This window comes from Acanthaster planci, linkage group LG03 (genome assembly GCF_054643075.1).
Source record: "Acanthaster planci isolate LZ-2023a linkage group LG03, COTS_SCS, whole genome shotgun sequence".
Lineage (NCBI taxonomy): Eukaryota > Metazoa > Echinodermata > Asteroidea > Valvatida > Acanthasteridae > Acanthaster > Acanthaster planci.
The window spans coordinates 7,985,194-8,000,902 of NC_141779.1; the positions used below are offsets into that span (position 1 = coordinate 7,985,194).

General features: G+C 39.3%; 1 protein-coding gene across 1 annotated transcript in view; it reads right to left on the reverse strand.

Annotated features, from left to right (window-relative positions):
• nbr1 (NBR1 autophagy cargo receptor) overlaps positions 1–15,709 on the reverse strand; it is a 26,638-nt gene extending 10,929 nt beyond the window's left edge. The window contains exons 1-10 of the mRNA XM_022242706.2: positions 15,447–15,709; positions 12,001–12,063; positions 10,957–10,975; positions 6,551–6,711; positions 4,348–4,662; positions 2,547–2,670; positions 2,296–2,368; positions 1,991–2,179; positions 1,095–1,421; positions 89–224 (exon numbers count right to left, since the gene is read on the reverse strand). Coding sequence (XP_022098398.2) covers positions 89–224; positions 1,095–1,421; positions 1,991–2,179; positions 2,296–2,368; positions 2,547–2,670; positions 4,348–4,662; positions 6,551–6,711; positions 10,957–10,975; positions 12,001–12,063; positions 15,447–15,542 — 1,503 coding nt within the window. The 5' untranslated portion in view covers positions 15,543–15,709. The remainder of the gene's footprint in view (positions 1–88; positions 225–1,094; positions 1,422–1,990; positions 2,180–2,295; positions 2,369–2,546; positions 2,671–4,347; positions 4,663–6,550; positions 6,712–10,956; positions 10,976–12,000; positions 12,064–15,446) is intronic.

A 15,709-nucleotide genomic window follows, 5' to 3' on the forward strand; every position in this document is an offset into this window, starting at 1 on the left:
GGCACAGCCCATGTCAAGTGCACATGGACCTATACGCTACACACAGTGCATCCCCACGCCACCTCTTATTTCTGCCCCCAGCTCCTACCTTGGTGTCCTTGTTCCAGGTAGCTGGTCCGGTGTTCTTCATAACCCAGCTCTTGACAAACTTGGTGTCAGGCTGCAAGTGGGTGTCATCAGGCAGGTTGCCATCACGCACAAACACTGCATCCATCTTCCAACGCCTGGAGCAAAACGTTGATAATTGGGGAATAACAACTGCTCAAAGACTGCGGTTCATTACAGACGACTCTGATGATTTTTACGCTTCCTGAATACTTAAAAACAAACTTAGAGAAATTCTCAGATTCAATCCAGACATCAGGAATAGGATATCAGCACCGGCAGGTATCCAAAAACCAGGCGGCTTTGAGAAAAAAATTGAGTTACACTGTTTGCTTCAAATTTTCAATTACTATTTTAATTGTTCCGTTTAATTATGAATTCAACGGATCTGATAGCCAGTTTGTTTGGTCCTGTAATTTTCACACAGTTTAGTCAACAATTAAGGAGAGCCATTTGCCTTGAGGAATTTGTCTTACTTTTACAAAGTCTCACAATTCATGCCATCCACTAGCACCTTTCAACTTCAGACTTCCTTTGTGGTCTTTCCTCTTTTTTTGCATGAGAATGTTTGAGATGTTTGGCCATTTTCTTTTGACATCTGAAGGGAAGCCTTTATTCACACAAACTGGTTTCAATTAAACAGAAACCAAACTGTAAACGTAACCAAACCATCCATACATCAATCCATTCATTCATAGAGTAACCAAATAACACTTGCAGGTTTGGTCATACCCTTTTATTTGCCATCTGTTGGTGCTTTGATTTTGAAAAGGTGTTAATCTTTCGCATTTCAAGTCCAAAGGTAGAATACTGGGTTCAAACAGGGACAGAGGGAAAATTCAAAACATTGAAATCTTCCCCCCCAAAATTAGGAAATTTCTTGTTTAAAATCCTGGAAAATAAAACAGAGCCCGATATTCAAGGCAACAGCCAGTTCTCTAGTATCTGGTTAAGCCACACATGCCAGCCTATCATGCGTTTGGACTTACATGAGCAGCTTGCTCGTCTCTGTCGCACTTTCCTCTCCCTTGTGCTCTGTGCCAGGCACAGTGTCCCCCTGGGGTACCATCACCACATCTGGCACCGCATCCGCTTGGGTAACTGTCACTTCTTCTGCCTTGGCTTTCCCTACCACGTGGGCTGCTTGCAGGATCTCTTCCACCTGCCGCTCAGCCATGCGCTCCAGACGCTCGCGCTTGCTGGGCGAGATCATGTGACACACCTCTCCTCGATATCGTCGCTTCTCCTCCTTGAACTTGCGTTTCAGCTCCGCCTTGGCTTGCTTGCGAGCCATCTTCTCTTCTAGGCGTTTTAGACTGATGCAAAGAACGACAACTACATTCAAAGCTGACACTTTTTGAACCATTATGTGTCAGAGGGCATGTAAACACAAGCTGGCTATCTGTGTACACAGGCAAACTTATCAGGTCAAAATGTCAAGGGTGCCTTGACTCACACCTCAGGCTAACATTGGGAACAAGCTAACCGCCCATTTGTTTTATACACACACAATGTCCAACAAATCTGCGGAGATAGACCATGTGTTTCAAGTGAACTTGGCTGCAGCGCACGGTGTGTTATGCACCCTGGAGTGTTGACAAAATGAAGTTGCAGTAAGGAATATCGAATAGGTACTATTCAAATGACTCTTGCGAATCACTGTTCATGGTATTAGACAGTTTATCAAAAGTTGATTGCTACATCTTGCTTTTGTTTTGGAGGCCAATAGTCTGCACATAGGCAAAACTAATGGTAAGAGGCCAACAGATCTGTTTCTGAAATCATCATTCTGTTTTGATTACCTTCCAATAATACCTCCGACCCACAACACATGGGGTAGTATCCATAACCCCAAATAATTCAGTTTTATAAGACCAACACCCACCTGTTGCTGACAGTAGCAGAGCTGTCATCGCTGTAGATTGGCCGCTTCAGTAGGGGAGCCATTTTACCACTAGGCTTTAGACCCAAGCCCTTATGGGCTGGCTGGCGAAGTTTGAGGAACACGTGGCTAGATTCATGGACATCCTCAATGGCCTCACAGGCTTCACACAGATCATAGTCAGTGCAATGCCTGCGTCCAACAATCAGAAAAGAAAAAGATGCTTTTCTCCATGTAGCCCATTAATTACAACATAATGAGAACTCTTCTAAATGCAACAAAATGCACTACAGTGCGTCAACACTTACCCACACTTATAACGCACACCGACAATAGTTTTGTTGCAGTTGTCACAGATGACACCCAGATGACAGAACACCTCTGCAAAAGGCAAGACAAATGAAAGTTGCAACGTTTCAAGTTGTACGATGCTTCATAATGACACAAGTGCTGTGGAATTGGCATCTTTTTCTTCAAACATTAAAGACACTTTAAAGGGAGAAAAACAGCCGAACTGCGTGCACATGGTAAAAACCGAAACATCAGAGGAGTGACTCACTCTTGGCTGGACTTCCATCACTGTGATCTTGAACTTTTGGAGGGCGTTTGGAGGGCTTGTACAAAGCTTCAAGTACTGTGCTATCCAATCCATTCAGGACACTACGCACGACACGCTCAACAAGCTGCAGATTGAGAAATTACTAGGTAGAAATTATATTTGACAAATGAACAACAAACACATTGCAATAACGAGCGCTAAACTTTGGTCAAGCACTTTGCTGCAAAGCCCAAGTACAATAAAAAGTCCTTTTCTGGTGAGTCAACTTCAACAATGCCATCTATCCCTTGAGCATGCAAACATACATGCTTCAGTTTACTTCGGAGGAAGAGCAACGGGGGTGTCATGTTAAAAATAAACTTGCTTCTTCAACTCCAAAACCAGCCACGGAAATGAAATGGGAAAATCCAGAGTGCAAATGCGGGCACTGGAGAAAATAAGTCTTTAGCAGCAGATCCAACATACCAGTACATGTATCAATATCAAATATCTCCCAAGTAAATATATATTCAACTCTGTGACAAATGCTGACAATAAGATTATTCACAAGTATTCATGAGATTTCATGTGCGTATTTTGTCTTTTTGCCTTCTTCCTTTCTCGACAATCAAACTCGTTCACAAAGTCCACACACTAGTGCACCATGCTGCAGTAAGGTTTGAAAAACACTCAGGTTGTAGAAGGATTCAGTATAAAGGACCCTTTTTCACTGAAGTACCTTGCATGTCTATATCTGCAGTGCTACACCATACCAGTGCAATGAATGGTACACTGACATCTCACTATACTGCGACACATGACAGTCATGACTTTAATTCCCTCACCACTAAGCTACAATTAAGAAACATGATGAGAAATCAGGCCCGAAATCTTACAATTTTGTTTGCGGTTATGTGCATGTGTGTCAAACCAGAAGTGGAATGATGTTTAATGATAACAGGATTAGGGTCAATATCAAGGACTATGGTTGAGTTGGCAACAATTTGTCAACCCCTGGTTAACAGACCCCCCTCGCAGCTGGTACTGGGCAACTATTCTTTTAACACTGCAAGGAACCATTGAAAAACTTAAAGTGCAATCCCTGTATTGCTTGGTACCAAGGATATATTTTGTGAATTATTCATGAGGCAAACATCAATGAGTAATTTAAGGTTGGTTTTTAATCAGCTTGGTCTGAACTTAGACCTATGGTTGGCAATCCTTACATTTAGGACACTTCTACATTTTTCTGTCAGTCTATTTTTTATGAAACAAACTATATAGGGAAACTGACTGGGTGCTTACATATATTTATACAGATGAACAGAGAAATTGACTGGAGCAGGATTTGAACCTGCGACCTCTGGAATACCATACCGGTACCCTACCAACTGAGCTATCCATCCCTACATTAGTGGCTCTTCCCATCGTACAGTACTCTGGAGGTTGCAGGTTCAAATCCCGCTCCAGTCAATTTCTTTGTTCATTAGTATAACCCCCTTTTTTTAAAAAGTCTGAGGTGTTTGTCAGTCCATAATTATCTCTACAGTCATGGGAAATTTTCTTTTTACACTATGGAAGATTGAGAAGTCATTTTGTAGAGGAGGCTGCCAGAAAATGTGACATTTTTACCAATTTTGGAAGTTGAAGACATACACATATAACATAAGGTTCTGAAAGCAAGGACTACCCTGGGGTCTGAGAAATCAGTGGGCTCTATCAAATTGGTAAAAATTCAATCCCAGGTGGAAACATGCACATATTCTAAGATCCTGCAATGGTGGGGAAGTAGCTGTGTGCTTCTCTGTGTTTCCCGACTCACTTCTTCTGGGACTGCTGTATCAGAGGCCAATGCTGCTGCAGGCGTCTCGCTGCCAACCGTCTGTCCAGGCTGCGACTCTCCGCTCAGGGGTATTGCTGGCATGAGCATGGTGAGTGCCTCGTTTCTCTCAGGTGATGGCTGACAGGCATTGACTGCCTGTTGCTGGAGTTTCTTGGCTGCTTGCATCTGGCCAGAAGTGCTGACCAGGTCTGCGTAGTAAGAACCTTTCTTGCTGCTGTCGCTGCTGAGGTCACAAGTGCCTCGTAGAGTGGAGCACTGCACAGGGACTCTAGGGTTCGTCTTAAAGAGTGATGCCTAGATGCACAAACCAAGAAGTCACAGAAATCTTGCAAATAATTAAGGTATTAGGGCTTACTAATCCAGACACCCAATTCAAGAAATCATTTGAAATCACGCATTTTCAACTGACAACCATCAAACAAAATTTACAACAATACTGCAATCAAATGCATGCTCTTAAATGCGTCCTTCCCGTGACTAAAATTCTCAAAACATTAGGACGTTATTTTGAGAAGAAAAAGTTCTGGGAAGCTTAAACTCTCAAAATTAGAGAAAAACATTAACTTTAGGAGAAACTTCAAAATATAACACTAATGTGAAAGTCTTAACTTTGTTTATGTCGAAAACTTGCTTAATCTTAGCCTTGAGAGGAGACTAGGGTTTGTGGCCTTGTCACTCTTCATTGTTATTAGGTTTTCCCTTCCACACAATAAATTAGACCCATAAACACTTTACAGCCTGCAGCACATTCACACCTGGGTCTCAGCCTTTGAGCAAAAGGGGCATTTCACTGTCCTTACACAAGCTAGTCACTAGCTATTCAGGCTGTTCTCTGTGACTCAAAATCAGATAACTCAAAGCTGTTTTCCCAGGAGTCACACTTCATAAACTTCAAGATAATAGAATATTATAAATAACTCAAAATGCCTGTGCCGAACCTCTGTTCTGTTCAACTAATAAAAACAATCATAGACAAATGTAAACAGACTGCAAAGCTTTTTGATGAGTCAATACTCCCCATTGCACTTTGTCCTTTCATACTGGGATACAGTTCACAAATCACAAAGTATGCCAACACCGCTATCTGACAAGTCTTCTGATTGCTACTGCTCAACCAATTGGCCCTATTAGCGGGGACCCAATTTCAGTCATATTACCTAATGTAGTGTAGTTTTCTTTGAAAACGTTAAATTCAAAGAACCAGACTATATTCAATGATTTCATTCCGACCCCCAAATTCACCTGGTACCATCCATTAAGGGTTTCAAATTTATACTGAACATTCAAGGAGTACCACTAAATTGAGGATGCCGCAAATACAGTCTATTGTAGCCTGAACACTAACAATCCAATCCCTGGCTCTTTGTGGTAATCATGTGAGCGCAATGGACACTTGGCTTTGAATTAGACTAATCACTGTCACTGGCCCAGATGCAGTTTATGGTTCATGCAGCAGGGCCAGCAGCACATGTTCGTGCATATGATGCAGTACAAGAAGAAATACAGAATTGTTACACACAGTTTGACTTGTTTGTTATACATCCATTAATGACAAAACCCCTTCAGGAAAGACTGGTATGCAGAATCATGAAAATGATATTTTCAATGGTCTAGCTAGGCAGAGGAGGCTGTGAAATCCAGCAGACTGTCAGCACATGGATCAGACATTAGCGCTCGTGATTTTGCAGTGTTTTGATTTCCAAACCCAAACACAGCGTGCCCCTACGTTGCAAAATTAATGTAACAATTACATTTATTCAAACTGAAGATTTATTCTGCTGCTAACCTAACATGATCAATAATATCAATTTAAAGTGGTATCAACTGTGACCCACCATCCCAAAACCAGGCTGAAGTCGGTATTTGTCATGTTGGACAATTCCCTCCTTTAGCTTTTTTTATATTTTAAAGTGATCCATGTTAAATTGAAATTCTGTCTGCAGTGAGCTTCTTACGGGTAGTGATAGTTGTAAACTGCCACCAACATCTGAACAGTGGAAGTTCCACTATTTTAGAGTTATGAAGTTACCTACTTCAGCCTGGTTTTGGGATGGTGGGTCACAATTCATCGACTTATATGGATACATGGACAGACCCTACAACAGGCAGTGAGTGCATGCATCTTTGACTGTGAATGAAGAGAAAAATGACTGAAGCCAAAATCTGTGTATCAACACTGCACCTGTGGCTCTGGAGCTGATGTTTCCACAGGCTCGGCACAATTGCTGGAACTACTTTTTTCTGCTGGCTTTGATGTTGTCGAAGCCGCGGGTTTGCAGGCTATCTTCAGACAGAGCACATCCTGCTGTTTCTGGGCAATTTTCTTTGCCTCAGTCAATTCCCCTGCAAGTAGAATAAAAACAATCATCAAACAGATGAAAAACTGTTCACTGCTATATCCCTTTTTCACAGATCTGTGTTTTTTAAGTTTGTTTAATTTTTTCTCATTTGTTCCCTCTCAAAACCTGTCCAATGTTTTTGTTCACTTTCATTATAGCTGTCTATAAATTGCATTCTTCAAAACCAATTGAGCTTATTAATACCAGGCAAGTGAAAACCATTGATGTGATTGGTTCTAATGTGTGTGTAAATACTTCATGAATGTGTATTTACATGTGTCATTAAAAAAGAAATATGAAACAGTGCAGGATTTCCTCAATCCAAAAAGCTACTTTGTTATGCTGTAAACTGCGTGAACTTTGACCACAAACTCAGTATTTCAATTACTAGCAGCCGATTTCACGAAACTTTACACAATAGCGTAGTTTCACTTTCGCCACATTTTACTGCATAAGTTGTGCAACAAATTAAGAGCGATTTCACGAAAGGTATGGGTTGCGGAAGTCCACAACTTACGCAACAAATTATGGCATAACTTACGCCGTCATTTACGGTGGCACATGTTGCGCCATAAGAAGCAAAAATTAATGATTTGACTAGCTTACTGTGTTCGGGTAAGCCTCATCATTGCTGAACTTAAGGCTTATACAAGAAATGTACAATTTTGTTGTAGACAGTAAAGAGACAGTCGTTTGGCTGTGAGAAAAAATACAAGATTTTCTGTCCGGTTCAGACAAGGAAAACCTGAAAACTTTTTCAAGATGACGGGTGGAGGTGATTCAAGGACTGTTTGATGACTGATGTTACACTGGAAAAGAACAGCCGTCGTAAAAGCCATTTCCGTCCTCATCCGAGAAACTTAACATTATTTAAACGTGGTGCAGCTACGCAACTTTTCGTGAAATCAAACGAAAGTACACTGCTCAGCTTTGGCATAAATTTGTAGTGCAAGGCTTATGCATAGTTCAAAGAGAAGCCACGTTTCGTGAAATTGGCGGCAAAATATAATGAGCCAAACATTTCCACTACAAAATAGAAAAAGGAGTGGAGAAAAAAAGCTGCTTAGAAACTCAAAAATAGTAAACACCATTAAAAAAGCAAGTCCAATGGTTGCATACATTGTAAGTGAACTTGTATAAATGCATGCATGTACATGAACCCAGCAACAGCTACATTGTACATGTATCACAAATTGAAAAGTGTGACCTCAGCGTGTATCATCCTGTTGAAAAGTGAGACAGGTACACCATTTCTGGTAGCTGGTACACTGCACAGGATGAACTCTGGTACATGTACATGTACAATTACATGTGAAAATATATACATGTATACATGTACAGTACGGAACTCAATTCCCTTGATGTGCAAGATGCACATCAAGGGAGTGAAAAGGACCCCACAGCCAAAAATAACCCCAAATGCCCAGTGGAATTTTGACTTTGTTACGATTAGAGCCACTCACTACAGCCAATATGATTGGCTCTAGTGAGATACATGTACGTGCCATACACGTGCACTGTCTGCAAACATGTTAATACCCCAAACTAGTTGCACAATGGTTAGCAATATGTTGGTGACTCATAATCATTAGACTGATGGTGAATACATGGTGTACACAGTGGTGCATTATGGGCTATATTTAGAGCAGAGTCAATTCGAATAATTCAGTCTTTGAATCTTCAACCTTCAATTTGATAAAATATCTGATTATTTGATCGTACCGACTGGCAGACTGTTGATGAACAAACCTTACAAAGTCAGTTGCAATAACACACACAATTGTTCATTATAATCCCCATAAAAGCTTCTCATTTCCAGTTGAGCACCGTATCTCCAGCCACAACTTAGCAAGATTTAAGCAACAAACAATACTTCTTGCCCTGTTGAAAATTTCTATTCCTTTTAAATTTTGTAATGAATAATTTAATTTTTGAATCATTGTAAGATGTTTGACGCTTTTCATTTGAATCTGCTCGAAACAAGCCTCCATTGTACAATTTTTCTCATTTAAAACATTGAATGAATTGTACACTAAATAAAGTTTTGGAAACTGACCATTCCTGGTTAATTATCTAAAAAAATAACAGAACAATGTTCAGAAAAAGTTTTCAAATTGAAATCTATCATGTATAATTTCAACATGGCAGTCATGCACCCAGCTGAAGGAGCATTTCACAGATTATACAGTATGTGCAATCTCTTTAAGTATATTGAGCTTTAAAAAGCACCTAATGTTAAACAATCCAAACCTGTACTGCAAATTGTAATGCAAAAATGAGTTTCCAACAACCCAGATCTCTAAACCCTGCAACAAACTTACCTAACCTGGAAACAATGAGTCACTACACATGTGTATCAATGTACACAATGCGTGTACAGACATGTACATAAGTTGCTCCTACTGATCAGTGAATTCAAATGACCCACTGTGAATTTTGCACAGTGCCTGAACAGAATAACACCTGTTCAGTCATAATCTACTTAATTTCCATAAACTGCTTTACAAAGAGAATGAATTCATTCTTAAATACCGAACCAGTCTTTTTTTTCATTGGTCCAAAGCTAAGTAGTTTACGAATGTAATCCACCTGCTAACAGCCCTGAGTTTTTAAACTTTGGCACAATAAAGTCACTTTTCAAAGTAGTATACAAATTTCTACCGAGAATGTAAAGCTTTAAAGTATTAAAAACTAATGTCTAAATCCCTAAAACATGAAAAGTTTACATACAGGTAAGAACTTTTATTCTAAATATTTTCTTAACCTTGAGGTTTTGTCTTGTTTTTTCCTGTTGTTTTGTTGTCTAATTTGCAATTCACAGATGCTGGTGTGTCCATAGATTTTCCCCGAAAATTATCAAAACCTGGTGTTAACATATTTTTCCCACAATTCAACAAACATGTACCTGGGAAAAGTTCATGTTTACAGTCCCAGTTTTCTCAAGATCAATGTCCAGTTCTTGTAAACAGTTACAAGACCAGTGTTTATGACGTATCAAGTACATGTATTATACTTCAGTTCACATTTTACCACTTCACAACCAGTCTGCATTGTTTAAAGGGCACTATTTCATACTCATGTACCTGTGTCAACATGTACTAGTACATGCCTGCAATACACTGTACATGTAACCACATGTCACAATCTCCCAGCACACATACATGTACAAACTGTATGCTCCATATTATTATGGGGTAAATCATTACAAAATGGATACTGTACATACATGAACGTTTGCATGTAAAACACTACAGAAAGACAAATTTCATGTACCTTCTGCAATGCCGTAAGACAAAAGCTAAAATGAAAACCAATGACCAAGATTGAAGATGCGCAATCAACAACGTAATGATACCAGCACATTATCATAAATACGTTTACAAAGTGGGCACAACTGTAAATCCAAAAATGAAGGTAAGTTATAAATGTAATTTGCGCTTGTTGGCAAGATTCTTTCATTGTTAAATCATGTAGACAAAATAAAACACACACAAACTTGTTTAATGGTTGTGGGGGTAATATACACATGTCGAAATATACATGTAGATTGTAGATGTTGTGGAAACCCAAAATGCTCTGCAGACAAATCTGCCTCCCCAAAAACTTGTCCCCTGAACACAGTGAAGGCCTACCCACATGTTTTATTAAGCACTGTCTCTACTGTGTGCGCAGTTATGCATGTACGCTCTGATTATAAGCCATTGAGACTGCACGGACTTCACGAACAAAGAGAATTCATCCCAAGCAGGCCTCTTTGTGCCTTCTAAGTTATAGAAAAATCTAGAGGTCAAATAATGCACAATGGACAAAGACACCTGTACAGATGATGCAATCTTTGTTTATACAGAGAGTTAAAGTTGGCAGTTGATGAAACTAACTTCTGTTGCATAAAACCCCCAAAAAGTGCATACATGATGCTGACATTATAGCATTCATGTACATCTACATGATATATTTACAACATAAAATGCCTAAGTAAAAAATCAAAAATACATGTATCTCAGTTAGTTACAAAGCATGCACATGTACATACATGTACATTCTGCCAAGGGAAAAATGTCAAAGGTCGTTACATCCCATGAAAAATATCCAGCTACCGGGGAATCTGTGTATGTTTTCTGAACACACATCAGTACATGTGTACTGCATATCCTGTATAGTAAATTTCCCTGAATTCACAGCCAAACAAAACAATTTAGAAAATATATTCCAACATGAAAATACGTTCTGACTGAAAAAAAGGACTCACCTTCACAGCTGAGGCACACCTAGGGAGAAGAACAAAGACACATTGTATCATTTAAAACACTAAACACAAGAACTATGGGAATTCCAAGACAAAGACCAAATAGGCTATGGTTGATTTCAACCAGAGATGGATGGATATTACCATATCAAAAGATCCAAATTTAGATCAGGAATCTGTTCCATTGTTGGCCATTCTGTCCAATGACAAAGATTCTAAATGGTATTGATTTTGACGGTAAATGTGTTCAAAATCTATATTTTCAAAATAATAATAAAATTTGGACTTATACATTGTAAGCTTGAACAAGTCCAGCAAATTTATCTATTGTTTGAAATTAGCATGACATGGTCTTGCTTTGTTGTGTTTTTTTAACACAGAAAATCCAGGGTAAAGACTGATAATGTACATGAGATTAACTTGAACACAAAGAAACTCAAGCAGACATGAATGCATTCCCAACTTAAACCGCTGTACTTGCTTTATGAATAAACTGATGCCGACAAATGATTAAAGACTTGCTACTGCAATTTTACAACAGCAATTTCACTTTCTGTCACTTTTTACAGTAGTCCTCAGAAAATTTAGCAATAAAAGAATTTCACTGCAACTTTGTAGTGGGTACATGAACTCAAAGATTTATGAGCATGAATGTTAAGAGCTTGACGACACTTCACTCACTGGGAAATATGAGGTAACAATATTGCTCAATATTACCAAGGCACGAGAAACAAAACATCAAAGTACACAATGATAGGGGATGAGCTACGTTAGGGGCTTTGCCACATTGGACCCAGAGTCTATGCGCATACACTCTGGTATGGCCATCTAGATGTTATACTGGACTGTCTTGTCTAGTTCCCACTTCAATTTCCTTCAAATTCCTTCCCACAAATGAAAGTACGTCGTCATGGATGGTGTTACCAGTCTCTACATGTATCAATGGACAAATGCTGCCATGCAAATTAATCACTGTCTGGCAGAAACACCCATACTTATTCATCCGAACTGCAACAAAGCCAAGCCAAGCAGGAAGCAAACACTAACCTCATCATTTTCATCATCCACGTAACGAATATCAAGTTCACCCACGTTCAGATAGCATTTCAGCTGTTTGGTAGGGAACAAAAAGAAATAATAGAATTATTACAAATCTCTGAGAAATATCTTGTTTGACAAAAGGACTAAAGAGTTGCAGTATTGACCCTCAGTCTCTCTCAGGACCAAACATACATGTACATTTATTAAAACAATATCTGTTGCATCAAGCACAAATGTGTTGAAAGGGAGAAAAAAAAGAATTGTCCAAGTGAAATTCTTATAATTTCATCATTTCAATTTTTACATTTTTATATTATCTAACAGAATGTTTACTAAACTGCCGTTTTCACACCTTTCCTATATTTCTAAATATGGTTATTTTTGATGAGTTTGCATCCCATTATAAATTCCATGTAATTAAGCTTTTGAAAGTGATAGGATTTTTTAATCAACCTTCGAAAAAATGTTACACATAATCAACTGCACAACATGAGAATAGCTTGAAAGTGCCAGGTGTATGTAGGACAGATGTGTTCATATGCACCACAGCTACTTCAAGGACTTGTACATCTGCAATGGTTTCTAGCATGTACATGCATTTTTATTGTTATTTATGCATATGTAGGCCTACAAGCCAAATGCTGAAATTCTTCTAAAACTGTTTTTCAGAGAGCAGAAAATCGTGTGTAGATGGTGGACCTTGTACGTCTACATAGTGTCTGCATTTCCTGCACTTTCTAGGATTGACTCAAACATCCATTCCTTCTGTTTGAAATTTTATTTCATTTCATTTACTAATGTTTTGATGTTAACAAGGTCCAGGGACATTCCACTAAGACCACTGATTCCAATGTTTTATGAGACATTTTATGAGATCAATATATGGGTAACTCCAGAAATTTGGGGTCCATTTTTTTCGTGTCCCTGTCACATCTGACATGTGATTTTGTAAGTTCACAATAGATTTTGTAATTTCCAAGAGTGATGAATTAATGCAAATTACTTGTCAAACAAATAATAAAAGTTTGAAATCAATTCCAGTGATATTTCCATTTCAAATAACAAAGGTAAGATGTAACAGGGACACGAAAATGTCACACTTTTGAACCCCTAATTTCTGGAATTACCAAAAAAGCTATTTAGCATCAATGAGCGTCAGTGAGCATCAACAAGTTATTCAAGCATATTGATGCAAGCAATTTATATTTATGATATCAATTAGGCTTCTAATTATCATATACCATATCACATTTATCTAAAATGATTTTCGACTGTGGAAATTTGAGCGACGAAGTCATTCTGCTCGTGTAGCCCAACTGGCTGCTATCTTGTTTTCACGTGGACGGCAGAGAAAAGAAAGATGGCGGCCCCCATACATTGTGTACAATTTTCCTTTGAACCTGCATGAATCTGGAAAAACATTCGCTGTTTCTCTTATACAGTGGGACATGCTAGAGTCTGCAAAATATGATGCAACCATTTTGAAATCTTTAGAGGATATTTTCAAGTTGTTGGCACTTTGACGACGCTACTTGTGTGTGTTGACACTTGTTGACAGCTCGGCTTTGGATTACGGGAGAATCAGAGATTCCAATAATGATGGTAAGGTGTACTCACATCTGGGAAGAAAATTCCCCTTCAAATCGAAAATGCTGAGCTCAAAGTCGCCATCTTGTTCAAAAAGCGATTTGAACTGTGTTAATGTCCTGGAGACGACATCAAACATCACGCCAGCCTAGTGGACCATTCACAAAAGGTATGCCGTGTCGGCACACACAAACGTGCCAACGAATGATTCCTGAGTGCCGCAATGTCCGGTAGATGTGATCACACCGAAACTGTACTCTGGACATTGTGGTGCTCAGGAAGAAGTGGTCAACATGCATTTGCCAACATGGCATGCTTTTTGTGAATGGTTTGCTAGGCCGGGTGCGCTGTGTTGTCTCCAGGGCAGGGGTCGAAATTAACGGTGGTCCAGTGGACCAGTTGATGTCTTTTCTGTCTTCACAAAACAACTTTCAATAACCTTTTCTCATGTTAAAATACTTGTTTTTATATGTTGTCCAACTTACAATGTACATTTGCAATTTTTGAAAAAAAAAAACCTGTTGCCATTCCCATTCACGTTTTGCTGTTGCAGTGGTGAAAACACATGCACTAAGCTCAATGCGTTAAACGAAGCTGCTCTGGTTCCCGCTGCGCCAGGCCCATGCAAACGAATGTGTGATGATAATGTAGCAACCGGAACCAGTCTGTCTGTACATTTACTGAATGTACTGTACATGTACACTCTACCTCGGCCGTACACATCACAGATGCAATCCTAAGGCTGTAGGTCGAAAAGACATCGATACTGCAAAAGGATTTTTGCAAGTAAATTCACAGAATTTGGTCTCTTGGTTTATGGTTGTATTTTCTGCATTTAATTTGATGTTGTTCTGCTCGTGGCACAAGGTTTATTTCCCGCTTGTCTGGATGCATCATGCATGCTTACTACGCGATCCACGGACATTGTTGGACAGTTTGACGTCGTGATTGGCTGAGTAGCACTGTGTGAATTGTCCATAATTCATGTGAATTGTTGGCTGTAGAAATCTTTACATGGATTAAGACAGGTGTTCATCATTTTTTGAGATAAAATTGGAAGCTGTTGTCCCCATTGATGCCATTCAATCAACAAACAGAATTGGCCCCCAAAACAAAAGAATATTCCGACCTACCGACACCATTTTGGAAAGGCATGTAATTAGAAACACAGTGAGTTTTTGGCCTAATAAAAGACTGTGTGCTTGCAGTGGGCCTAAGTTAAATCACCATTATAATTGTGGATTCCGATAAATCTTGGGCAAGTGTCGATCCAACTTGGGCAAACAAAGTTATGACATGGCCTGCCTGATCAGGCAAAATAAAAAAAAAATTGTTGGGGCCTGTGCCCTAAACAAGAATTGTTCAATGCAGCTGCGTGTGCAGTTCTGGTAAGACCACCAAACTTTCAGCACGACTAGTGGAAATTTTGAAGTACTGCTACTGGTCCTGGCTACCAGAAAAAAAGGTTAATTTACAGTTAACACAGTTCTAATCTCTCTTTGAACAGGATGCGACTTCGAGCTTGAGGACAAGGGCATTTCTGATTGAAGGAAAAATTTCTCTTTCTTCCCAAATGTGAGTAAACCTTGCCATAATTATTGGAATCTCCGATCCTCACTAAGGCCTAGGCTGCATCATAGCTAATCCGAAACTGGACGCATTAGACCTGTATTTTCTGTAGACAGTTTAAGGACTGTTTTGGAGGTGAATTCGAAGGATTTTGATTCGGGGTAAGAGCTATTTTGAGTGAAATAAATTAATGCAATGGAAATCCAATGAAAGATACTTGGACCCTACAATCGCCCGACCATGTCCAAATGTCTAAAGGGCGATTTGTAGGGTCCAGGTTACTCGGACTAACTTACCATTGCCTCTAAATTCAACCAGTTTGTGGTGTAGTCAATTTTCAAGATCTCTGTGTTGCCCTCAAAATCAACGTCCAAAACGAAGATTTTCGCCATTTCCTATGACCGAAAGGTAGCCAACTCCAGTGTTATTTACAAATTTGCACCACCAGCAACCATTTCAGTGGTATTTTTGTTGATGATCTAATTTTTTTCCACATCTACAGCAGGATGACTTGCCGGATCAGTCTGGCGATGTTTACCAAATGGCTGACAATGTTGTG